A 25,300-nucleotide genomic window follows, 5' to 3' on the forward strand; every position below is an offset into this window, starting at 1 on the left:
AGACTGCGGAGGTCACGGAGTTCAGATATTCAGTTCAACATATGCATTTGCTATATGTTTGTGAAGTTTCTCACAGGTTAGTGGGTTCTCATTACAAAGTAAGGACTTTTGTAAGGAAAGGTCATTTTATGGGGTGTATGTCCAGTGTATGAGTTGGAACCTTTAGTGTGCTCTCCGTGTGCTCACCCCTCCACTCTGCCATGTCTCTTTTCCAGTGGATGAGCTGATCAGCCCCCAAGACATCGACCCCATCAAACGCTACGTACCCCGCCAGGATCAGAGGAACGTCAGCATGAGATACTCCAATCAGGTTAGACTCTCATTCCCGTGTGACCATCCTATGATCAGCCGTGTTTGGCCATCACTATAATCAGAGATACTAGATATAATGACAAGATGCTTGTGTCTCCGCCTTAACAATGGGATTCGTTGTCCACAGATCAGAATGGCAGGTTGTCAAGCTCCCGCCTGTTTCTCACTTTGAATTGGTTGATACATCTGGTTATTTGAATACTTTTTAAAATATTTGATGAGGGGTGTTGACGTCAACCGCTTGTATCCAATGGTGAGTGAGTACTAGCCTCATGAATATGCATAGACAGTCTCGAATTTCAACAGTGACAACTTGAATATAAAGTGTTTTACACGCTCATCAGTTTCCCGTGTATCAAGAATGATCCACCACCCAAAGGACATCCAACCAACTTGACACAACTGTGGGAAGCATTGGAGTCAACATGGGCCAGCATCCCTGTGGAACGCTTTCAACGCCTTGTAGAATCCATACCCCGACAAATTGAGGCTGTTCTGAGAGCAAAAGTGGGTGCAACTCAATATTAGGAAGGTGTTCTTAATGTTTTGTACACTCAGTGTATATCAGTACACTCTTAACATTACAAAACTACTATTAGATAAATTAAGCATCACGTATAATTTCTATCTTGACTAAATTCTACCCTCTCTCATTGCCCCCCATTCAAAACTCGTTACTTGCTTAATAACTAATGATCTGCTTAACGTGGACAGAGTTTGGGTGGAGTAAAGCCTCTCGCTTCGCCTCTTCCTCTCTGCTATAATTCACTTTATAAACCGTGTCGTTTGGGTCCTGGATGCTGATTGGCTGAAACAGCATTTTAGCCATGTGTAGACAATATACCAAGGTTATGAATCAGAATAACTTGTTTACTCTTCTAATGATGTTGGTGACCAATTTATAATAGCATTAAGGCACCTCAGGTTTGTGGTATATGGCCAATATACCACGCCTAAGGGCTGTATCCAGGCGTTGCGTCATGCGTAAAAACAGCCCTTAGCCGTGGTATATCGGCCATATACCACACCTCCTCAGACCTTGCTTAAATAATTCTCCTGCTATAAGGGAACTACATTTTACATTTTAGTCATTTAGCAGACACTCTTATCCAGAGCGACTTACAGTAGTGAATGCATACATTTCATACATTTCTTTCTCCGTACTGGTCCCCCGTGGGAATCGAACCCACAACCCTGGCGTTGCAAACACCATGCTCTACCAACTGAGCCACACTGAGCCACACGGGACCAGACTACTATTCCCCCTCTGCGTGTATACATGAGTCTGCGTCATTCTATATATCATTGATTCGGATGTCATGTTCTGATTTTTCTAGGACAAATTTTGATGTATTATTGCAAACCTGTGTTGAAATGCTCAAGGCTCAAACGAGAGGTAAAAATCAATGGGAGGGAGAGGGATCAGGAGTCTACATAATTTATCTTCAGTGTAGCTTTCCTCCTGCATGAATCTACAGTCTATCTCACCTCCAGTGGAAAAACAGGTTTGTTGTTTTATTCATGACGCAAATGCTCAGCTAAGCAGCGCACCCTGGAGCGGAGGTTGGAGCGACGGTACCATCTCAAGCCTTTCACGGTGGAACGGGGGAGAGAGCACGATGGGAGGGGATTGCGTAATGTACACAAGCGCGTGGAGCGGCTGTCTCGTTGCCTTTACGTCACTAACCCTTTGGTCTGTGGGGCGGTGCCTGCGTGCGTGGGCGCGCTGCGCTTTCACATGGAATTTCTGGTTGATTTGTGTTCCCATTTCTCTGATATACTTTGCATCATCATGTCTGCAATGCACTTAAAGGCACACTCTACATAGGACTATTCTATGATACATTAGACTAGACCTGCTAAACTATTTTGAATGGAAGAGGGCAGTGCAGCTAGATTCTGCTGTTCTGTGAATAGAATAACACATATTAACACTACATTAGAATGGCGAGTGGGTTTACATTTAGATTTGACTGTTCAGCAAGCTTGATGCTATGCATTAAATGTGTATTTTGGTAACAAATCTAGGTGATGCCCTGAGAACTTCTAGATAATTCACGAGCGAATGGGATTCACATAGTACATGTGTTATTTATGTAATGTTAGTGCTATACATATTACAAAGAATATAGTGCAATTTTGTATGCTCAGCAGCTGTGAATTGAAACGTCATAAAATTCCCAGAGCCTGTATACTGTATGTTAAATTGTTATTAACCAATACAAATAGTACATTATTTTTGGTAGTGTATTTATTTTATGCACTTCCCAGAATGTCAGGCCCAGTAAGCATTAGACCCAGATGTGTGTGTGTGTGTGTGTGTGTGTGTGTGTGTGTGTGTGTGTGTGTGTGTGTGTGTGTGTGTGTGTGTGTGTGTGTGTGTGTGTCAGGGTAGTTTAGTATTTAGAAACCATTAAATCAAATCAAAGTTTGTCACGCTGCGCCAAATACAACAGGTGTAGGTAGACCTTACAGTGAAATGCTTACTTACAGGCCCTAACCAACAGTGCAATTGTTAAGTAAAAAATAGGTATTAGGTGAACAATAGATAAGTAAAGAAATAAAAAACAACAGTGAAAAATAACAGTAACGAGGATATAACAGTACAGTAGCTAGGCTATATACTGTACAGTAGCGAGGCTATATACTGTACAGTAGCGAGGCTATATACTGTACAGTAGCGAGGCTATATACTGTACAGTAGCGAGGCTATATACTGTACAGTAGCGAGGCTATTTACAGGCACCGGTTAGTCGGGCTAATTGAGACAGTATGTACATGTAAGTATGGTTAAAGTGACTATGCATATATGATAAACAGAGAGTAGCAGTAGCGTAAAAGAGGAGAATGTGAAATGAATGCTCCTTGTCTGTGGTTTGTTCCACATGAGAAGCGATGCTTTTGCTCGGCTCAGAGGTTGAGTCAGATCAAAGACACCCCAGGGAGTTTCAGGAAACACTCTCCAAATAAACACAGAACAAAAGCCAGAGAGGAGATATCATTAAGCCATATGCCTTAAAACATACACCCACTCACAAACACACACACCATCAAAGCCCATGCACACGCACTGCAAACACGTAATACACAAGTATACACCAGATTAGCTAATCAGACACACATTTTCACGACCGTAATACTTAGTCAAAGAAGGACACATATGAACACACATACACGCTAAGACGCATTCGAACGCATAATAATTCATTGGAGTTTTATGTAACCTCAAAGGGCTTTACTTTGTGGGGGAACTCGCCTCATCCACCACCAATGAAATTAGCAAATAAATAGTAAGTCATTTCTCTCTTTTCTACATGCGTACACATACTCTCATCACACACACACACCTAGTCACAGTATTGGATGCGTGTACTGTACAGTTGCTCTCTGGCAGCCAATTCCTTATACCTCTAGTCCCCATAACAGAAACAGCTTTCTCTTTAACTGAGTGATTCTGTGAGCCACAGAACAAGGTTAATGGAAAATGTCCAAAGCACAGCGCATACCGGGAGCTGTCACTCAGCCCTGCATCTGTGATAAGGTCTGAAGGTGAGAGGGCTTCAATTGGCCATCACGGTATAAGGCACAAAGAAGCCCCTTCAGACAAAGAGAGGCGCAACATGGTAGGCATTTGAGGTTGTCGATTTTAGTGTCTCCACTAAATGCACAATGATGTTGGGGAATTCATTTTACAGTCCTGACAGTAACCCAGAATGTCTTTTTCCAACTTTCCAAGCTTTTGAAAGTCAAACTCTAAACCCCTTGCTCATACCTTTTCTGCATTCTGGGTTTCATGCTACAGGCTTGTTTTGTGTCACCATATGAAGGAAAGGCTTCTCAGATCCATTGTAGAACAAAGGAAACTGTATTCAAATCAAATTGTATTTGTCACATGCGCCAAATACAACAGGTGTAGACCTTACAGTGAAATGCTTACTTACAAGCCCTTAACCAACAATGTTTTTATGCAAATATGCTGAGTAGCCATTTGATTAGCTGTTCAGGATTCTTCTGGCTTGGGGGTAGAAGCTGTTTAGAAGCCTCTTAGACCTAGACTTGGCGTTCCGGTACCACTTGCCGTGCGGTCGCAGAAAGAACGGTCTATGACTAGGGTTGCTGGAGTCTTTGACAATTTTTAGGGTCTTCCTCTGACATAGAGGCCCGGTGATGTACTGGGCCGTACGCACTACCCTCTGTAGAGCCTTGCGGTCGGAGGCGAGGCTGAGCAGTTGCCATACCAGGTAGTGATGCAGCCAGTCAGGGTGCTCTTGATGATGCAGCTGTAAAACTTTTTCAGGATCTTAGGACCCATGCCAAATCTTTTCAGTCTCCTGAGGGGGAATAGGTTTTGCCATGCCCTCTTCACGACTGTCTTGGTGTGCTTGGACCATGTTAGTTTGTTGGTGATGTGGACGCCAAGGAACTTGAAGCTCTCAACCTGCTCCACTACAGCCCCGTCAATGAGAATGGGGCCGTGCTCGGTCCTCCTTTTCCTGTAGTACACAATCATCTCCATTGTCTTGGTCATGTTGAGGGAGATGTTGTTGTCCTTGCACCACACGGTCAGGTCTCTGACCTCCTCTCTATAGGCTGTCTCATCGTTGTCCATGATCAGGCGTACCACTTGTGTCATCAGCAAACTTAATGATGGTGTTGGAGTTGTGCCTGGCCGTGCAGTTATGAGTGAACAGGGAGTACAGGAGGGGACTGAGCACGCACCCCTGAGGGGCCCCCGTGTTGAGGATCAGCATGGCGGATGTGTTGTTACCTACCCTTACCACCTGGGGGCAGCCCGTCAGGAAGTCCAGGATCCAGTTGCAGAGAGAGGTGTTTAGTCCCAGGGTCCTTAGCTTAGTGATGAGCTTTGAGGCCACTATGGTGTTGAACGCTGAGCTGTAGTCAATGAATTCATTCTCACATAGATGTTCCTTTTGTCCAGGTGGGAAAGGGCAGTGTGGAGTGCAATAGAGATTGCATCCTCTGTGGATATGTTTGAGCGGTTTGCAAATTGGAGTGGGTCTAGGGTTTCTGGGATAATGGTGTTGATGTGAGCCATGACCAGCCTTTCAAAGCATTTCATGTCTACAGACGTGAGTGCTACTTGTCAGTAGTCATTTAGGCAGGTTACCTTAGTGTTTTTGGGCAAAGGGACTATGGTGGTCTGCTTGAAACATGTTGGTATTACAGACTCAGACAGGGAGAGGTTGAACATTTTGATTATGTTCAAAAATAAAATAATTTGCATGTTTTAACATAGTATAACAAACATTAGAGGGATTTCAATTCGCCATAGATTAAGCTGTTCTGAGGACACCATTTTATATGCATAATCCAGACAATGTTTCTTCCCTGTTTTGATGTGACATACTGAATGGTTGTGAACAGATGGATGTTATTTTTTCCCTTGCATCCAAAGATAAATAATATTCATTAGCAGGACAGGGCTGCCAAATGGCACGCTGACAGCACAGTAGAGCAGAGCTGGGCCCCCCACTGACAGCACAGTAGAGCAGAGCTGGTCCCCCCTCTGACAGCACAGTAGAGCAGGGCGGGGCCCCCCTCTGACTGCAAGAGCACAGGAGAGATTGCCGGCGACCTGAACCTGGAACGAGTAAGCAATCTCTCACTTAACGTGACAGCAAAAGTTGATCACATCCTCTGTTTTAGTAATTTTACAAGGCCCCGGTCCCAAATCAAAGCCGCATTAATGTGTTTTTATACATTTGGCCCAGTGGTTTTTCCCAGCTCCCTGTCTGGTTTATTGGCCATCATTAAACAAAATGGAACATTTATTTAGCTAGGCAAATCAGTTAAGAACAAATTCTTATTTACAAATATGGCCTACACCGGCCAAACCCAGACGATGCTGGGACAATTGTGCGCCACCCTATGGGCCGGTTGTGATACAGCCTGGATTCGAACCAGGGTGTCTGTAGTGATGCCTCAAGCACTCGGGAGCCCACTAATGGATAGTGAGCTGTGAGCAGGATAACTTCCAATTTGGCTTTCATTGTCTTTCCAAAGGCAAGCATCTACAAAGTTGACCACCTCCTCGCCAGGCGAACACAGTTTGATCTTTTATCAGGGGGGCCATGCTGCTGAACGTGATTCTCTCTGTGAGTCTCGCTGAATGTGGCCCATGGTGTGCTCTACCCCTCTCCCAGTGCCCTTTATCAGAAAGGTCTCTATTTGGGTGAAAACAACAGTTGTGTTTCATCATCCCTGTCTGGGCATATCAATTATCTGTCATGGTGAGCACTGCGCTGGGGTTAGAGCCAGGTCAGTCACATGCGCCAGAGCAGAGCCCATTTAGATGGCACAGTCATATGGGTCTCCTAACTCGCTCGTGCTGCTGCAGTTGCCATGCCAATGTTACTGCACACCAGGCTCGGTGCATTAAAAACAAATACAAAAACGGCATGTGGATGGCGAACTGGAAAAGGGCTTTGACATTATTATGACAATTATTACCACGTAGGTGACTTGTCAGTCTCCACACTTACACTCACTGCCCTCCCATTCCTTCTGGGTGACGCAGTCCCGTTTTCCATCCCCATTTTAATAGGACTTTAATCCATAATGGCAAAACGGTACTTGAATGTGGGCTGACGCTGTCAGCTTAGAGGCCTTCATTGTATTGGGGAGAGACAACGGCATTGACATGGCAAGTGCATGTTCAGGAGTGTCTGGGCTGGTGTGTCCGCTCTCTGGGTGACGCTGCTGCAGCACCCATACAGATCAGTTCATAGTCTTTGATAATCGGGTCTGCCTATCTCTCCCAGTCTCCCCAGCAGAATCTCAATGGGAATTACATCAAATACACTAGGTTTGACAAGCCCAGGCTCAAGGAGGCTTTCATAGGGCTCAGCTTAATATAAATTGATTTTTTTTTTGTCATAAAGATTGCAGACTAAACCTAATATATCTGCAGTATGCCCAGAGAGAGAAAGAGAGAGAGGCCGATGCGTATCAAAATCTCAGCAAGGATCCCTCCATAATTACATAGCAAAGAATCCAATCCCCACCTTTTTCAATTTCTGTGAAGTGATTGTGTCTGTACCGCCACTGTTAGTCATATCCCAAACTAAGTTCATTAAGTCAGCCTTTGTCATGCTACCTGGAAATGTAAAATGCAAGGAAATAAAGTGTTCTTTTTAAATGCCAACCTTGAGAAAGTACAATCAAAAACGTGGCTCCTGCTTGGCTGTCTGCGCACTAACAATGTGTAGCACGTCACTGCCGATAGCGTTGTCTTAGTGTCTTGTCAAGCTTATTTTAAACAACACCCTAGTAACACACATACAGTGATGCAAGTTTAGTATATGTACATTTAGGTCATAACTCCTTTGATCTAAACTTGCACGTAAAAATGCCGAGCATCAACAGAGTGCATTTTATTTGGTGTTTTGTCTGTTGTGTGCACACTCATGGGTACGTTCATGTCTATGTATAGGATTGTGTCTATGTATACTGAACAAAAATATTAACACAACATGCAACAATTTCAAAGATTTGACTGAGTTACAGTTCATATAAGGAAATCAGTCAATTGAGAGCAAAATATTAGGAAGGTGTTCCTAATGTTTGGTATGTTCTGTGTATATGAAAGAGTCTAGAGTGGCGTATGTATGTGTTTATAGCAAATGTGTGCTGGACTGATGCTGTGAAGGCCCGTGGCCAGTCCCTGTCGGGCTGTGCAACCTTGAGCTGGTTAGCTTGGGTCAGTGGACAGAAGGGCTCAGCAGGGTCTAGCACTGAATCACTGAAGACATATTGAGAGTGGGGGATGGGACTGGGATGGGAGGGAGGGAGGGAGGGATGAGACTGGGATGAGACTGGGATTTGAGGGATGGGACGGGGATGGGAGGGATGGGATAGGACTGGGAAGGGACTGGGAGAAGTGGGATGGGACTGGGATGGGAGGGATGGGACTGGGATGGGAGGGATGGGACTGGGATGGGAGGGATGGGACTGGGAGAGGAGGGAAGGGACTGGGAGAAGTGCGATGGGACTGGGATGGGAGGGATGGGACTGGGATGGGATTTGAGGGATGGGACTGGGATGGGAGGGAAGGGACTGGGATGGGAGAGGAGGGATGGGACTGGGATGGGAGAGGAGGGATGGGACTGGGAGAAGTGGGATGGGACCGGGAGAGGAGGGATGGGACTGGGATGGGATTTGAGGGATGGGACTGGGATGGGATTTGAGGGATGGGACTGGGATGGGAGAGGAGGGAAGGGACTGGGAGAAGTGCGATGGGACTGGGATGGGAGGGATGGGACTGGGATGGGATTTGAGGGATGGGACTGGGATGGGAAGCTCGGTGCACAAGCTATGTCAGAAAAGGACAGAAACTGTAATATAATATATGCCATTTAGCAGATGCTTTTATCCAAAGCGACTTAGTCATGCGTGCATACATTATACGTATGGGAATCAAACCCAATACCCTGGTGTTACAAGCACCATGCTCTACCAACTGAGCTACAAAAGATGGAAACACGCATATGTAAAAACAAAATGTCCCCCCATCGGACTCCTGGCGGTTTCCTACCATATACAATATAGATTTTAATGCTATTTCATACTATGGTATTTAAAGAGATTGAACTGGATCTTAAGCACTTAGAAATGTGTAACATATTGTACGAATTGCAGGACAGAACATAAATGGATGGCATTGTACACAATTTATTGCGAAACATTTTCAGGGACCCATTTTGGCTGGTGAGCGCTACTTTCAAATCTACTGGATGGAATTATACAAAACCAATGTAACACATCTTTAAGTCCCTGTTTTTGTACATTGGTTTTACATCTAAGATAAGTGAAATCTGCTAACATTACAATTACTTCATATATTTTTTTAGATTGACAGTTTTCCTCTGTGAAATGATTCAGTCTTAGTCATAATTTACGTAGTGACTTATTTTAAAGTAGTGTTTTTTTCAGGCTATTGAACCATGTATTGGAGTACATTCATAGTTCAATTGCTTTGAGGAGATAGGCCTACAGTATGTGTATATTTTAGTTACTTGCAATTTGTGAGCAAAGCAGGATTATGCCTATGAGAACTAAGGTGCTTTCCAGATGCTTGGAAAGTTCCACTGTGTGAAACGCAATCTGTATGCAGAGGACACGTGTTTGTACCCAGCGTGCAGCGTGAGAAGTCTGAAGGGGCCTTCTCCCTCCATCAGCACCACTGTGTCACATTTCAATGCTTTTAATTTGGGAAAATCTCAAATGAAGCAGAGATTAAACTCATTTATATTTGCAGTCTGGAAGTGGCACTCATGAATCAGCTTGTTTTGCAATTGGGCTTCTACTAGTTGAGATGCACATTTCTCATGCTGAGACACAAGCTACCTTTGATGCAAATTGCTTACCTAAGTTGGAGGAGTTTTACTTGCAGGTGTTTATTTTTTTTATTTTTTTTATTTTTATGAGCAATTTATTCTACTCATTCTTTTCAACAGCCTGATATGCGAGAGGAGTAGCTAGACAAGTTGTAGAAGAGCATTTATTCCAATTAGTGAGATTTTTCTGACAGATGTTTCTGTTCTCAATGTATTGATGTTATTACTTTAGTAGCAGCATATGGAGAATGTGTCTGAGGAAGTAAATATTTCAGCTCTCCTTCAGACAGAAGAGCCTTGGGTATGTACTGCACTATTAAATATGACCATCATTACTCTAAAAGAAAACAAATACAGAACAAAGACACTCTCCATCTGTCTCTTCCTCTGCAAACAATACACGTCTTCCTCTAACACCAGTCAAAATGTTAAGTATTTTGTTTGTGTCTGTTCACACATTTACTGAGCATTGAGGTGGCATTATGAGAGACCACTTGGTCAGTGTTTCCTGGCTGTAGTGTGCTCAGTGTGTTGTCCCTCCATCTGCTCTGGCCCCAGTTACCCCAGGAGCTGGGGGGACCCTGGCCCAGGACCTAGGGCCCAGTGCCAGGTGCCAGCAGGCAGGAACATGAGGTGCTAATTGAAGCTTGACCTGTCTTATCCAGTTTTTTGTTTGTTCCTGAGACATAACGAGATCTCTACAATACCTTTTAAGATGTTCCAGTACATTCTGCTGTCCTATTGAAGCGTTGCTTTAAACCTAATTACCCGCCAGGGAAGTATAGTGGTGGGCTGGAGAGAGAGAAGATATTTCCTGCATTATATCAAATCAAAGTTTATTTGTCACGTGCGCCGAATACAACAGGTGTAGACCTTAGTGAAATGCTTACTTACAGGCTCTAACCAATAGTGCGAAAAAAAGGTGTGTGCGCGCGCATCGGAGCCAGTGTAGTATGATTCAATCTTAGCCCTGTATTGACGCTTTGCCTGTTTGATGGTTCGTCGCAGGGCATAGCGGGAGTTCTTGTAAGCTTCCGGGTTAGAGTTCCGCACCTTGAAAGTGGCAGCTCTAACCTTTAGCTCAGTGCAAATGTTGCCTGTAATCCATGGCTTCTGGTTGGGGTATGTACGTACAGTCACTGTGGGGACGACGTCCTCGATGCACTTATTGATAAAGCCAGTGACTAATGTGGTGTATTCCTCAATGTCATCGGAAGAATCCCGGAACATGTTCCAGTCTGTGATAGCAAAACAGTCCTGTAGTTTAGCATCTGCTTCATCTGACCACTTTTTTATAGACCGAGTCACTGGTCCATCCTGCTTTACTTTTTGCTTGTAAGCAGGAATCAGGAGGATAGAGTTGTGGTCGGATTTACCAAATGGAGGGCGAGGGAGAGCTTTGTACGCGTCTCTGTGTGTGGAGTACAGGTGATCTAGAATTTTTTTCCCTCTGGTTTTTTATTTCCATCTTCATTTCTTTTTTTCTTTATTTATTTCTTTCTCTCTTCAAATGGTTCCTTTGTGTTTTGGAGCAGAATGCTAATGAGATATGATTTCCATTGCAGTGTTTTAAAAGCCGCTGCTCACAATTAATCAGCAGAGATATCTGTGAACCTCTTTCACCCCCACTCTCCCGGATTCCTCTGATTAATGATAACGAGGGTGTTGAGAAAAGCCTGCTCTTTCCGCCCAAACAAAATGGCTTCCAGCCTTCTCTTCTCTGCCTGCGTCAGGCTTCCCACCGGGTCATCTAAAAGAGCGTTGCCTCTGATGAACAGCCCCCTCCTGTGAATCACAAGATGTTCTTTTCTAATGGCTCAGGGATTTTAATCATTTAACTCCAGTGATATGATTCACTCTGTTTACAAATCACTTATCTCTGAATACATCTCCCGGGACTCAGCGGAGGGAGGCGGAAATGCAATTGCGGCAAATAGAAGAGAAAGTAAGCATGATCATTAGATCAACGTCATTCTATCCTGAAAGATGACTCCTTCAAAGATTCACAGGTGTATGACGGGCAGTTGTATCATATGCAAACCTTTCACCTTTAGTCCATAGTTCTGAGCTTTATTCATGTAACTTACTTCTGAAGCAAAGAGGCACTGCTTCTCCGACGCATCTGTGACAATGTTTACATGCACACACCAATATCCTGTTATTGTTCAGGATACTCCAGTATTCTGCTTTTGAGCTCACGCATATAAACATCATATCCCGTTTACAATAACCCGAAAAATCTTGTATCCCGGTTATGTGAAACCAGGATAAGATGCCTGGAATATGCTGATCTTAGACAGGATACTGTGGCATGTAAACATATTATTTTGCTTACTGTTGTTTTTCTCAGTCTGCACAGGCTCAGTTGCGCATAATCATGGGTGTTGTGTGATGGTGTTTTCATCTGATTATCAAACAAATCACTTTAAAAAGGAGGCCTCCTGCGCAGTTCCATTCCCCATAATAATTCTAGCATAATTTATTGACCCCTAATTTAGACTGCTTCTGCTTATCATTTCCGACATTTGGTAGGACATTTGTTTGTCAACTATAATTAGCTATAGGCAGCTTTTCTTCTGTCATAACTTGTTGCCCTAGAAGACTGACTAAAGTCGTGCTCACCAGAGTAATGTCTTACATCGATAGAATGCGTGCACTAATCTAGCTAACACCGGTAAAGTTGTCTATTTGGTTTAGGGACCTGGAGAAAATGCAATAGCTCGAACAGTGGAACGATTGGTCCTGTGCAAAATGGCCATTGTCATCAGTTTAACCCGTTTTAATTAAGTAAATGAAAAGCTGAGAAAACAATCAAACACGTTTCTGATAAGACTTCACTTTATCTTGGGCGCATACTTCACAGTATGTGGTTAAAATAGTCTGCTTGCATAAGTGTCAAAGATAACACAATACGCACCCATTCACATTTTCTCAAGAGATGCTGAAAGAAAGAAATCATATTTCTCCACTCCTGTTCCCGAGAAACTAGCATTTTACTGCAAGAAATGCATAATTCTGCAGGAGTTATTATATTACTGTACATGTGAGAGGTTGTAGGCCTACAGTCAGTGTCCAGATTTCAGTTACTATTCCATTTCACCCATACGAACTTCAATTAGGAATATTCTGTTTATTCACGGATACAGGGATACTCGTGAACGGGATATCAAAAGGTGCATGTAAACAGGTTATCCAGAAATAAGACCTTAAGCAGGATATGAGCTACTATCCGGAATACTGTGGTCACTGATACTTCTGATTTAATATGGCCAACCCAACTACTACAAAATCAGTAGTTTATAACCACTCTAAAGATTACCACTGTTCAAACTCCTGTAATGACAGGGTACGCTGAGGTATGTTTCATGGTTCACCTCTCTCCCTCCTCTCATCACTTTTCTATTCCCTCAAAACACTTTATCTCCTATTCACAGCTTTGCTTTACAAGCGGAGCAATTTTGACTGCAATGTATTATACCAGAGATAACAACTCAGTATATTATTGTGATTTTGTTATATACTATTAACTGAATTTGTATTTTCCCCTGCAGTTGAGTATGTTCACTTTTCTATCTCTTTCTCTCTGTGTTCCAGGGTCCCATTGATAATGACACGGTGGTCCATGTGGCCCTGATTGCTGAGAGCCAGAGGTATGTGATGGAAAAGATAAATAGGAAACTGTGTGCGGTAGCTATGTGTCTCTGCGATGAGAGAATAGTACAGTTGAAGTTGGAAGTTTACATACACTTAGGTTGGAGTCATTAAAACTCGTTTTTCAACCACTCCACAAATTTCTTGTTAACAAACTATAGTTTTGGCAAGTCGGTTAGGACATCTACTTTGTGCATGACACAAGTAATTTTTTTCAACAATTGTTTACAGACAGATGATTTCACTTATAATTCACTATATCACAATTCCAGTGGGTCAGAAGTTTACAAACACTAAGTTGACTGTGCCTTTAAACAGCTTGGAAAATTCCAGAAAATGATGTCATGGCTTTAGAAGCTTCTGTTAGGCTAATTGACGTCATTTGAGTCAATTGGAGGTGTACCTGTGGATGTATTTCAAGGCCTTACCTTCAAACTCAGTGCCTCTTTGCTTGACATCATGGGAAAATCAAAAGAAATCAGCTAAGACCTCACAAGTCTGGTTCATCCTTGGGAGTAATTTCCAAATGCCTGAAGGTACCACGTTCATCTGTACAAACAATAGTACGCAAGTATAAACACCATGGGACCACGCAGCCGTCATACCGCTCAGAAAGGAGACACATTCTGTCTCCTAGAGATGAACGTACCTTGGTGCGAAAAGTGCAAATCAATCCCAGAACAGCAGCAAAGGACCTTGTGAAGATGCTGGAGGAAACAGGTACAAAAGTATCTATATTCACAGTAAAACGAGTCTTATATCAACATAACCTGAAAGGCCGCTCAGCAAGGAAGAAGCCACTGCTCCAAAACCGCCATACAAAAAGCCAGACTACAGTTTGTAACTGCACATGGGGACAAAGAGCGTACTTTTTTGGAGAAATGTCCTCTGGTCTGATGAAACAAAAATAGAACTGTTTGGCCATAATGACCATCGTTATGTTTGGAGGAAAAAGGGGTAGGCTTGCAAGCCGAAGAACACCATCCCAATCGTGAAGGATGGGGGTGGCAGCATCATGTTGTTGGGGTGCTTTCCTGCAGGAGGGACTGGTGCACTTTGCAAAATAGATGGCATCATGAGGGAGGGAAATTATGTGGATATATTGAAGCAACATGTCAAGACATCAGTCAGGAAGTTAAAGCTTGGTTGCAAATGGGTCTTCCAAATGGACAATGACCCCAAGCATACTTCCAAAGTTGTGGCAAAATGGCTTAAGGACAAAAAATGAAGGTATTGGAGTGGCCATCACAAAGCCCTGACCTCAACCCTATAGAACATTTGTGGGCAGAACTGAAAAGGCGTGTGCGAGCAAGGAGGCCTACAACCTGACTCAGTTACACCAGCTCTGTCAGGAGGAATGGGCCAAAATTCACCCAACTTATTGTGGGAAGCTTGTGGAAGGCTACTCGAAACGTTTGACCCAAGTTAAACAATTTAAAGACAATGCTACCAAATACTAATTGAGTGTATGTAAACATCTGACCCACTGGGAATGTGATGGAAGAAATGAAAGCTGAAATAAATTATTCTCTCTACTATTATTTGGACATTTCACATTCTTAAAAAAAAGTGGTGATCCTAACTGACCTAAGACAGGGATTTTTTACTAGGATTAAATGTCAGGAATTGTGAAAAACGGAGTTTAAATGTATTTGGCTAAGGTTTATGTAAACTTCCGACTTCAACTGTATGTGTATGTGTGCGTGAGAGAGAGAGTCTGTGGTAGTTAAGAAAGCTGGTTGTTTTTCCTCCCTTTCTCCTTCTCTCGTCTGTGGTGCTATTGCACTGTGCACATTAAGCGACTGGCCAGTGCGCAGTCTTCATCTATTAGCACCCTAATTTAGCTGTGGAGTCATGAGAGAGGGAAGTTAAAGAGGTCAGCTGGCCAGCTGAAGCCTGTTAACCTGTCCTGCTGTTCCAATCAGATGGCAGGCTTTCCTCAGCAGCTAACCTAACACTCTGCCTGCTCACTTCCACCAAGCCTTTACCTAATGCTTGTTTCAGAGGATTTTTCAAGATGTAGCTTGTACAAAACCCTATAACTTTAATCATTAAACCCTTACTGAACCCTCTCTCTGGCTAGGACGTGTAGACAAACTCTGTGTGATTTATTTTTTTCCACTGCAGTAGAAGTGACCATCCCCCACCTCAGCCTGACCCTATTGTCCAGTGGCAGAGGCCAATTCACACCAATGTGTTCGGGACTAGGTTGTCAGGGAACAGATTCAGCTGACCTGGTCAGCCAATCAATAGCCTAGCCTGGGAGCAGCCAAACCCCACTCTGCCTCAACTCTTCAGTTGTTTCCAGGAGGAGAACAGGTTGAGACAACCTCTGTAAACTCCCGTCTTCCACGTCAACTCACATTTGAATCTTTCCACATGGACAATCCTTCTTCTGGACTCCCTGACTGGTGTTTTTGTGTGTCTTTGACCATAAAATCACAAAACACTATTCACTACAACAGTTTCAGTAGTCTATCCTCCTTCTTGTTTGCTGTGTGTCTGTTTGGTAATAAACGTGTGTTCTGTACATCTGTCTCCTCATTTACGTCCTCTAACCAGCACCTCTATCGGAGTCCACCACCAGTTGGTGGCGCGCTTTTTCATAGCTAATGTACTTTTGGCCACCCAGACTGTTGGGCTTCCTGAACAGTCCTGGCTATGTAGCCTAACAGTGTGTTGTGTTGTGTTGCAGACTGCAGGTGTTCCTGAACACCTATGGCATCCAGACTCAGACACCCCAGCAGGTGGAGCCCATTCAGATCTGGGCCCAGAAGGAGCTGGTCAATGTGAGTTATACCACAGAATGAAATATGAGTGATATTCGTCACAATTTTTTTTTAAAACCTTTATTTAACTAGGCAGGTCAGTTAAGAACAAGTTCTTATTTACAATGACGGTCTACCGGGGAACAGTGAGTTAACTGCCTTGTTCAGGGGCAGAACGACAGATTATTACCTTGTCAGCTCGGGGATCCGAGGCTACCTGCTGCCCCAAATGGGTAATACCACATCCTGACCTTAGGCCTGCTGCGAGCCCAAACGTTGGTCATTAAATGCTCACTGCAAGGAGAGAAGATTGTGCAACATTCATGTACATTTTCTGAAGGTAGGTAATACACCTGATTTTAGAAAGCAATAAACAAATCAATCAAGTCAATTACCTAGATGTCCAAGGCCATCTATCAATATGTCAGCCGAGCATATGGGCGTAGTCAATTCATCTGACTGTCAATCTTACATCCAAGTTCTATTAAGAAATCCCTCTTGGTTGCTCAATCAGTCAAAGCTAGGCTGGAGATTGGTCAGTGTGATTTACCAGTTGACCTGTGACTTGATCAATATGTCATTCAAGTCTTAAAGTATTACTGTATTGTTGTAATGCGTATTGAAAAGCATTGGCCTTTCCCAATATATTAATTCATCTTAGAAAGGTCTGCCTCTGCTCTCCCTCCCTGTTGTTGGGCATGTAGTTATGCAGCAGTGGATTGGATGGGTGTCACGAGCCAGGACGAGCAGCATGCTAAATATAAAATCCCATGCGTTTTGAATTTGTTAAAGGCTGGGGCACCGCTCTGCATTGCGTCGCTCGCTTCATCTCGCTCTGCCGTTCGATTGTGTTTACAACAGCTGCTTGACAACAGGAGAGCGGCAATTACGTCCAGCAGCATGTTATTTATCTCAACCCAGGTGGCACAGCAACAGCGCTGCCAAAATAGCTTCCATTTGCCTCGGTGATGCCTCCCCAACCCCTCTGCATGTCTTTTGACCCATCTCCCAGCGATCATGTCTATAAAAGCCAACGGGTCATTCCAACAATTCTTGATGCCTTTTGAGAAGTGTAACTTGGTCCAAAATTTTTGGGGATTTCACCTAATTTGAACATTCTGTCATAAAGAAAACACATTTTCCCATCTCATGAGGTAAAAATATAAAAAATAAAATACTATAGTAAGTGCCAAATAAAGTAACAGGGTTGACAATTTCTTCTTGAACCTTAAAATGAGGGACAGATGTAAATGAATACCTAATCACATGAAATGCATTAGAATCGTCAGAAATTACTTTGTCAAAGCAACAAAATAACTAGTACTTTCTAATGATGGTGAAACGTGGAAGACATTTTGGGAAAATCTTACCAGAGGTGACAGGGTTGACAGAGGGACATGTCGAAATGCTGCATTATTATTATTATTCCATTGAAAATACAATTGATTGAATTCTCAATGTGGTCTATATTTCTACTTTAAATATCAAATAGCAAAAGGCCCCCCTTTTCGTGGAACGACCCAGATGTCTAGGAGAGAGGAGAGCAGGATTTTGATTGATAAACAGAGACACTGCGACACTAAAGCTTTCTGTTACAATTGTCCTTCTCTTACAACAGTCCTCATATCACCCAACCTAATGACACACTCAGAATGTAGCCATCTTGATAGCATTAGCAGCAATCACATTAGCAGTTTGGTTGCAGTTTGGTTGCTTGTAATTGTGGTCTAAATGAGAGGACTTTGTGATGTGAGCCATATGCTGTGCTGTGTTCATTGGTATTCCATAGGCAGGGACAGGGAGCCGTGGGTGCAGACAAAGGTTCACACAAAGTCTCTCCTCCAAACAGGACGCATGGCCAGGGGCACTGGGAATTTGTTATGCGACTTAATTCTGAATAAATATTTTCCGTCTTTGTGAACTCTGCTTTTTTATATTATCATAATATTCTGTTAATTGCTTGATTCTCCTATTATCTTTCGTACTTTCCATCCATGTATAATTTGTTTCCAACTCATTTGAAGATGGGAAAAGCAGGAGGAGTGGCAGAGCTCCATCTAGTGGGAGTATGTACACATTGCTCTTTGGTAAGACTGGTTATTGTTGTGTATTGAAGCTTGTTAGCTACGTTTCCTGCAACGCCACTGAAGTATGTAGTCAGTGTTATTGACCAGGAGCATTTATAGCCTGGTGTGGAAAGATGAGGGCAGTATGAAGCAGAGGTCACATGGACTGCAGTGTGCCTCTCCACATGAACGGATCAGGTGCTGTAAAATCAATGCCTATTATCTGCTTTGTTGCATTATGGATTGACAACAATTTTCCAGATCACTCTGGCATACAGGTTGTTACCTCTATTTTAGTTTTAGTGTCTTCAGGAAACAGACACTCTGTGACCTTGTACCATTAACATAGCTAAAATTGAATTCAAATATATTTTAAATATTCAAATTCCATTTGCCAAGGCAATATTACACCAAGACCATACCAAGTAGAAGTGAAAGAATGGGGAGCAGTGAGGGCCGATCCTGACTGACAGAGCCTATTAACTAACTGAGCTACTTGGTGTTGAGCTTTACATTAAGGGCCTCCAATATATCCCTGCCCTCTGACAACTCTCCAGTAAACCCACTTGCACCGTGGCACTAAACAGACCCATAGGGGTGTTAGGCTCCACAACAGAGCCGTCGTAAGCAGGCTCTGCAGGGGCCATTAACTACTGACACGTCTCATAACTTCAGAGGGAAATCATTTTAGATTATGGATCGCAACAAAAGAAAATCCCCCAGGGATAGGAGGATGATTGATCTTTGGAGGTGCAATAAAAATAGACAACTTTCCCTGCCTGGCATTTTTTAAATGACTCTGATTATGATCTCTGTCATATCTAGCTGAGTGTGTTGTCAGATCTGAAGGCTAGATATGTGTAAGAGAGGCAAGGAAGGTAGCTAGCTATATTGATAGCAGTTGTCGATTTGATCTGTGTTGATCTATGTTGTGGTCTGTTAGTGTCAGCTGTAATGTAAATGTCGTTGGTCAATAGGCCATGGTCCAAGATTTTATGTGTAATTTGAAAACTAGGCTTATAAAAAAAACGAAACGGAAAATGTATGTATTTTTATTTCTCCCCCAGGCGTACCGCTTCCTGGCCATCAATAAGAAGCTGGGGCTAAGTGGGCGTCCAGAAAGGCCAGTGGGCTGCATGGGGACTTGCAAGGTGAGTGTTCACCACTCAATGCTACCACATACTCAGAGGTCATGGGCATACCACCACCTCCTCACTGATTAACATAAACCAGCACTTCTCAGTGTGCAACCACAGCTCAGAAACGGAATAAAATTCATTTACATGTACAGATAGAATGTACATATATATTATACATATTTTTGCCTTACTCTTAACATTGTACAAAGTACTGCTGCCATGCAATGATGAAAATATATGTCATTCAATTCCGTAATACACTTTGATATTGTGAGCTGCTGTCATAAAACTTTTTTTGGTATTCCTTCTAGTTGTCTCCAGTGAAGGTCTTCTAAATAAGTTTACACAGCTGAATTGCATTTAAAAAAAATAGCCAAATGAATCAATCACAGGTCCAAACCTATTACTAAGACAATCTTTTAATGGAACTTTTATGTGTTCTGATGGAATAGGGCGTTCCAGAGGGCATTTTGATCTTCTCTTTGTTTGTGTGCGTCTGCGTGCGCTTGTGTTTTAGAGACAGACAGGGAGAGCGAGTGTGCCTGTGCATATTCGTGTGTTTGTTTGTAGAGGAGAAGTTGTGTGTTAGTTTTAGGAAGTATCTGTGCTCGCAGGACTGTAATGTCTATGTGTTCTAGCTTCTGTGTATTCCTTCCTCAAGATTGATGGGTTGTTTTACGTCCTGTCCAGAGTCATATGTCAGTCCCTCCGAGCCATCCATCTTGGCCTGCAGGATCAAGTAATGCAATGTGTCTGCTCCACTCCCCACAGATTTATCGGATCCTGGGGAAGACTGTGGTGTGCTACCCTATCGTCTTTGATCTCAGTGACTTCTACTTATCCCAGGACGTCATGCTGCTGATTGATGACATCAAGGTGAGCTGGGGTGAACTCACCTCGTACACACTGCTGTTTAGACATTCGTCTGGTTTAATCCTTGTTCTGGGGCCTGCACACTCACCATGTTGTGTCCCTAACTGTCTGTCTGTTTGGTCAATGCAAGTTTAATGTGTTACATATCTTTGTATGTAGAATGCACTGCAGTTCATCAAGCATAGCTGGAAAATGAAAGGTCGCCCACTCTTCCTGGTCCTCATCAGAGAGGACAACATCAAGTAAGATCGACTTTTGTATTTCCTTCTGTACTGTAAGGGTTACTGCTTTAGAGTGTATTTCAATCCAGCACAGGAGGTGTGCCTGTATTTGCCGATAAGAGTTTTATTATAGTCATTTATATCACTTTAGCTTGGGTGTTATGCTGATCACAGCAGTATTGATCATTATCCAAAGAGCACCTTTTAAATGCAATAAAATAGCTTACCTGTCCACAGTAGAGGTTGTTCTATAGGAGTCAGTGGAATAACATATAAAACAGCTCAATACTCATTAGGTCAGGCCTGGGTAAAGGCCAGCCCGGGGGCCGTATGTGGCCCGCGACCTAGCTCAATACCCGCGGAATCATGCTCAGATCACATAAAGAATTTGCGATAAAGTTTTGAAAAACATATTGTTATTCAACTTAAAGCCCACTGAATACTCACCTTTGTGTAATGATTGAACTCCCACTGCTTGTGGGACATTTATTTTGAAGGCACGTATAAATAACAACTACACGAGGACAGACAGTGACTGACAGGCTGACACACATCACAGTTACAAATAGTAGCTAGCTAGAAATTGCGCAAAAATGAGGTTTTCAAAGAAAATGAAAGTAGACAATGAATGTAGAGTGTTCCAGCAAGAGTGGACATCGACATATTTCTTTATTGAGGTATCAGGGAAAGCTGTGCGCTTAGTGTGCAAAGAGAGCATCGCTATCTTGAAATACTAACGTTACAACTTGTCCCGACACTTCCAGATGAAGCATGCAGAGAACTATAGGAATATGTCATCTGAGCAGAGGGCAAGTGCATGAAAGAGTTGCTTTCTCAGTTGCAAAAGCAGCAAGGACTTTTCACAAAACTGCATTCAGCAAACGACGGAATTGCGAGAGCTAGCTATGTACTGTCCCACAAAATTGCTAAACATAGCAAGCCATTCGCTGAGGGCGAATTCATTAAAGAATGTTTAATTGACTCTGCAGCAATACTTTGCCCCGACAAGAAAGAACTGTTTGAAAATGTTTCCCTGTCAAGATGAACAGTGACGCTGCGTGTTGAGGGCACTGCAGAGAATATGGAACAACAGTTGAAAGACAAGGTAAAGGAGTTCACCTATTTCTCCTTGGCCCTGGATAAGAGCACTGATGCACGTGACACGGCGCAGTTGTTGATATTCTTACGAGGCATAACCCCAGACTTTGAAATTATAGAGGAGCTTGCTTCAGTGTAGTCAATAAAGAGCACAACCACAGGGAAATATTTATTGGAGGAGGTTAATAAGTGTGTGGCAAAGCTGGGACTGAGTTTTGAAAAGTTATCCAGTGTGACCATTGATGGATGCCCAAACTTGACAGGAAAGAATGTTGGTGTTTTGAAAAGGATACAAGATCAAGTAGCTGAGCTGAACCCAGATCAGAGGTTTATTTTCCTGCATTGCTTTATTCATCAGGAGGTGCTCTGTAAATGTGTTCTGAAAATGAGCCATGTTGTGGATACAGTCACTAAAGAGGTACACTTCACAAGAGAAAAATCTTTAAACCACAGGCAGTTTGTCTCATTGCTGGAAGAGACAGAGTCGGGTCATGCAGATCTCCCCTACCACACAAACGTGGGGAAAGTGCTTAAAAGGGTGTGGGACCTGAAGTCGGAGATTGCTGAGTTTTTGCAAATGAAAGGAATATATGTGGATTTCCCTCAACTGAAAGATAAAGAATGGTTGGCTGATTTTTGCCTTCACCGTGGACATCGTGGCCCTCCATGAATGAACTGAATTCCAAACTACAAGTGAAGGGCCTTTTTGCACATCAGATGTACAGCCTTGTCAAAGACTTCAAGGGAAAATTACTCCTCCTGACCCGCCAACTAGAAGCCAACAATCTCACCCACCTTCCAACACTACTAGTCTGTTCCCTATCAGATGACCAGCGGGAGAAGTATACATCACTGCTGTGTGCTTTGAACAGTTAGTTTTCTCATCGTTTTGAGGATTTCAAAGTGTTGGAAAATGACTTGCTGTTGGTTTTCTCTCCTTTCACCTTCAATGTGGATAACGCTCCCACTGACCTGCAACTTGAGCTTATCGATCTTTCAGACTGATGCAGTGATTAGAGAAATATTCAAAACAATGTCACTGATGAGGTTCTATGCATCTCTCGATGAACAAAACTTTCCAAACATTAGGAGTCATGCTCAGTAGATGTTTGTACTTTTTGGATCAACCTATGTATGTGAAGAGACATTTTCAATGATGAAATATAACAAGTCAAGGCACAGATCATCTCTTACTACTCTCACCTCTCAGCAATCCTGTGCATAGCGACGTCAGAAACTATACCTGACTTTACTGCTCTAGTCAATGCCCATCAGAGACTTCACTCCTCACACTGATTGAGTAGTTGAAATATAATGTTGAGCTCTCTCTCTCTTTCTTGTGTTGTTATTGTGCATACCTGTTAACAAGAGTTATGTCCGTGGTGCTGAATGCACAGTGTACTTTTCCCTCCCCGTGTAGTTCATTGCCTGTTTAATAATGAAAATACTTACCAAAAGTAGAACATGGATGTGGTTTATTTCTGTGCATGTTAAAAAAGTAAAATAAGTAGTGATTTACAGTAGATATTTCTGTTAACACAGTCATACACATGATGTATAATCCTGTAATATGATTCTAGCCCGTGATAGCAAAAATATATTCTAATGTGGCCCTGCATGGAAAATAATTGCCAAGGCCTGCATTAGGTTAACATGGAGAAAATGATGACCATTGGAAATGGTAATAGTAGAATATCCTTGGTTTCTATCCATCAGGGGGAGCCGTTTCAACCCAGTTCTGGACATGTTGGCATCATTCAAGAAGGGGAGCGTCGGTGGGGTCAAAGTTCACGTGGACAGACTTCAGGTTCTCAACACTTTTACTTGTTTCAGTCTACTGACACTTCTTTGAGGCATTGAGAGACTTCTTTGAGGCACAGGGAGTCTTCCCTGTGGCTCAGTTGGTAGAGCATGGTGTTTGCAACGCCAGCATGGTGTGTGCAACGCCAGGGTTGTGGTTTCGATTCCCACGGGGGGCCAGTACAAAATAAAATAAAAAATAATAATAATGTATGAAATGTATGCATTCACTACTGTAAGTTGCTCTGGATAAGAGTGTCTGCTAAATGACTAAAAATGTAAAACACACTACTATTGTCAGTTCTCCTTTCCTTTGGAAATGCATTCAGAAATAGTGAATATGTATGTTTGCAAATCCAATGCCTTTTGAATTACCTTCACCGAGTTCTATTTCCTACTGTTACAATGACTTTCAGTGTCTCTAGAGAGTTCTTTAGATGTTTTGATGTGATGTCTTTTAAGAAGGACACTCAATATTCCCCTCGCACCTAACTCTAGGAGCAGACAAAGGGCTCCATCCCTCATAGTCAATCCCTTTTATCTTCTCATTCTTCTGGGGACATAATTCCACTTTGCACATCTAACTGGCTGTCTTCATTTTGATGTGACTTCAGTCGGAATGTTTGAAATCACCTGAACTGTCCATATCCCCTGTAAATGAGATTCCTTGATGTAACTATTAATTTGTGCTTCCAGACCCTGATATCAGGAGCTATTGTGGAGCAGTTGGACTTCCTTCGTGTCAATGAAGCAGAGTAAGAGCTTGTTCCTGTCGTTCCGCCTTTGTTTTGTGACACAATGTTTATACGGCAGTGGTCACCAACCTTTTCAGAGTCAAGATCACGTTCTGAGTCAAAATGCATGCCAAGATCTACCGCTCTGATTTTTTTATTAACATGACTTAAAAAAATGTAAGCCTATGCAACAATAACCAATTAAAAACAGTATTGTGGCAATGAGGTTTGTGCAGTAAGTTATAGGCCCAATACATTATCACCACATACTGGCTTTGCTTGAATTTACCTGCCAATGCAATGTTGTTCGGGACATTTTTTTAAATTATATTTCAACATTTGAGGTAGGCTATATGATCACACCGGTAATAGATCCATTGTTGTATTACTTGAGGCACGGCTAAGTGAGCATACATTTTAAGTAATTTGCTTTTTATTTTACTGGGCTGATGGTGCCTGCATCTGATGGTCAGTCTCAGCGGAGGGAGAGAGCAGCAGACTGAGGGTCCGTCTCTCAACATCCCTCCGCTCTCCCTTTCCTCCGCTGACACTGACCAAAAAGGGACACCGTCTTCCAGCTGATGGCGAAACTCGAGTCGCGCCGCATTATTTCTGCCTCATGCACAGATTCATGTTGTTACTCCTATGAACAGAGAAAGTGAAATATTCCTTGATATTAAAAAAAGACCCAAGCCACTAATAATAACAACGCAAGCCTATAGTTACACTTTCCTACTCATTCATTACTGCTGCACTGCTTGTTGTAGCGCTTAGTGGAAATGGGAAGAACGTGCATTTTATGGGTTATACAAGTGTTGACAGTTCTGAGTAAGAACTTAAACATGAACTCAGTCATAAAAACAGCAGCTGTATTTGTTGACAGTCTCTCTCTCTCTAGTCATGGTTTTAAATGTTTTGAAATCTCATACTATCAATTTTGCTGTAGCTTTATTTTATGCCTGTTACGTTACTGCAGACTCATCTGAGAAATCTGATTGGCCAGCGGTGGCATAGTGCACTTGATTTCCTCTCCAGGCCTACCGGGAAGACAGAGTTTGTACCTTCAGACACATGAAATGGCAATAGTTTGCCTACCCAGCGCGCAGGGCAGCTGAATTGGCTGCACCTACCACCAACAGCCCGAGACTAATAAAGAAGAATAGGAACGCTTTTTACAGAAATGTTTGGCGATCGACTAGAAATGCCTTGGGGGTCGACAAGTCGATCGCTTTCAACCGGTTGGTTACCACTATTATAGAGGAATCAGTGTGTAAAGGACTTA

At 42.8% G+C, this 25,300-nt stretch overlaps 1 protein-coding gene across 3 annotated transcripts in view; it reads left to right on the plus strand.

Annotated features, from left to right (window-relative positions):
• Positions 1 to 25,300, plus strand: part of LOC106587291 (phosphorylase b kinase regulatory subunit beta) — a 72,974-nt gene that overhangs the window by 37,112 nt on the left and 10,562 nt on the right. For all 3 annotated transcript variants that reach the window (XM_014175541.2, XM_014175540.2, XM_014175542.2), the window contains 8 exons: positions 216 to 310; positions 13,263 to 13,318; positions 16,015 to 16,108; positions 19,221 to 19,304; positions 20,064 to 20,168; positions 20,325 to 20,407; positions 23,201 to 23,291; positions 23,981 to 24,039. In XM_014175541.2, the coding sequence (XP_014031016.2) occupies positions 216 to 310; positions 13,263 to 13,318; positions 16,015 to 16,108; positions 19,221 to 19,304; positions 20,064 to 20,168; positions 20,325 to 20,407; positions 23,201 to 23,291; positions 23,981 to 24,039 (667 nt within the window). The remainder of the gene's footprint in view (positions 1 to 215; positions 311 to 13,262; positions 13,319 to 16,014; positions 16,109 to 19,220; positions 19,305 to 20,063; positions 20,169 to 20,324; positions 20,408 to 23,200; positions 23,292 to 23,980; positions 24,040 to 25,300) is intronic.

Source organism: Salmo salar, chromosome ssa26 (genome assembly GCF_905237065.1).
Source record: "Salmo salar chromosome ssa26, Ssal_v3.1, whole genome shotgun sequence".
In the NCBI taxonomy this organism is placed as follows: Eukaryota; Metazoa; Chordata; class Actinopteri; order Salmoniformes; family Salmonidae; genus Salmo; species Salmo salar.